Source organism: Pteropus alecto, unplaced genomic scaffold (assembly GCF_000325575.1).
Source record: "Pteropus alecto unplaced genomic scaffold, ASM32557v1 scaffold210, whole genome shotgun sequence".
In the NCBI taxonomy this organism is placed as follows: domain Eukaryota; kingdom Metazoa; phylum Chordata; class Mammalia; order Chiroptera; family Pteropodidae; genus Pteropus; species Pteropus alecto.
The window spans coordinates 4,256,216-4,256,964 of NW_006431288.1; the positions used below are offsets into that span (position 1 = coordinate 4,256,216).

General features: G+C 56.6%; 1 protein-coding gene across 1 annotated transcript in view; it reads left to right on the top strand.

Moving 5' to 3' along the window:
- Nucleotides 1-307, top strand: part of LOC102890541 (beta-galactosidase-1-like protein 2) — a 39,555-nt gene extending 39,248 nt beyond the window's left edge. The window contains exon 19 of the mRNA XM_006905798.1: nucleotides 221-307. Within this exon, the coding sequence (XP_006905860.1) occupies nucleotides 221-307 (87 nt within the window). The remainder of the gene's footprint in view (nucleotides 1-220) is intronic.
- Nucleotides 308-749: the final 442 nt, after the last annotated feature.

Below are 749 nucleotides of genomic sequence, written 5' to 3' on the forward strand. Positions count from 1 at the left end.
TTTCCGGGGGGGGGGGCGCCGGGGGGGCGCTATCATAGTCTTTTAAGGCTGGTTAGGGTGGGAGAGGGGCAGAAGTTTTGGCTAGCCCCTTCTGAGTTCCTCCTTGGTGCCGGTGAATTGTGGGTCCCTGTTTCTTCCAGCCCGGTTCCCAACCCCTTCCATCATCTGGCTCCAAGACAAACCTCTGCTACTGTCATACCCCAGCCCTTTTCTCCCCCAGGTCATTGTTTTCGAGGAGAAGATGGCAGGCCCTATGATACAGTTCACTGAAACACCCCACCTTGGCAGGAATCGGTACATTAACTGAGTGGTGCTGCCCAGTGCCTCCTGGTGGTGGGAAGCAGGAGAGCAACCCCTTCTTCACAGCTGACTGGAGACAGTGTGCTGTCCCTCACTCTCTCCCATCTAGAGAGTGAGTTTCCTTAAGTAGCAACCTCAGGGAGCCAAGGGCTCCTTCTCTGCCCACTGCTTCAGTTCAAGACCTTAAACCTGAAATAGCTGAAGAAGAGAGGTGGGAAGGCGAGGGAAGGACCCCGCTACTTACCTGTGTGGCTTCTTGACTGGGCTCTGTTGGTGGTGTCTTCCTACTCCCTGCTCTTCTGGGAGAGGACAGAGGGACATCTGTTTGAGGTGAGACTGTCTAGTCAGGTCTCCGTGTGGTGATGCCCGGGTCTCAGGAGAGGTCCTGACTAGCGGGGCACAGCCGTGGCACACAGGCGCACTCCTACGAATCTCTCACCTGGCCCAGC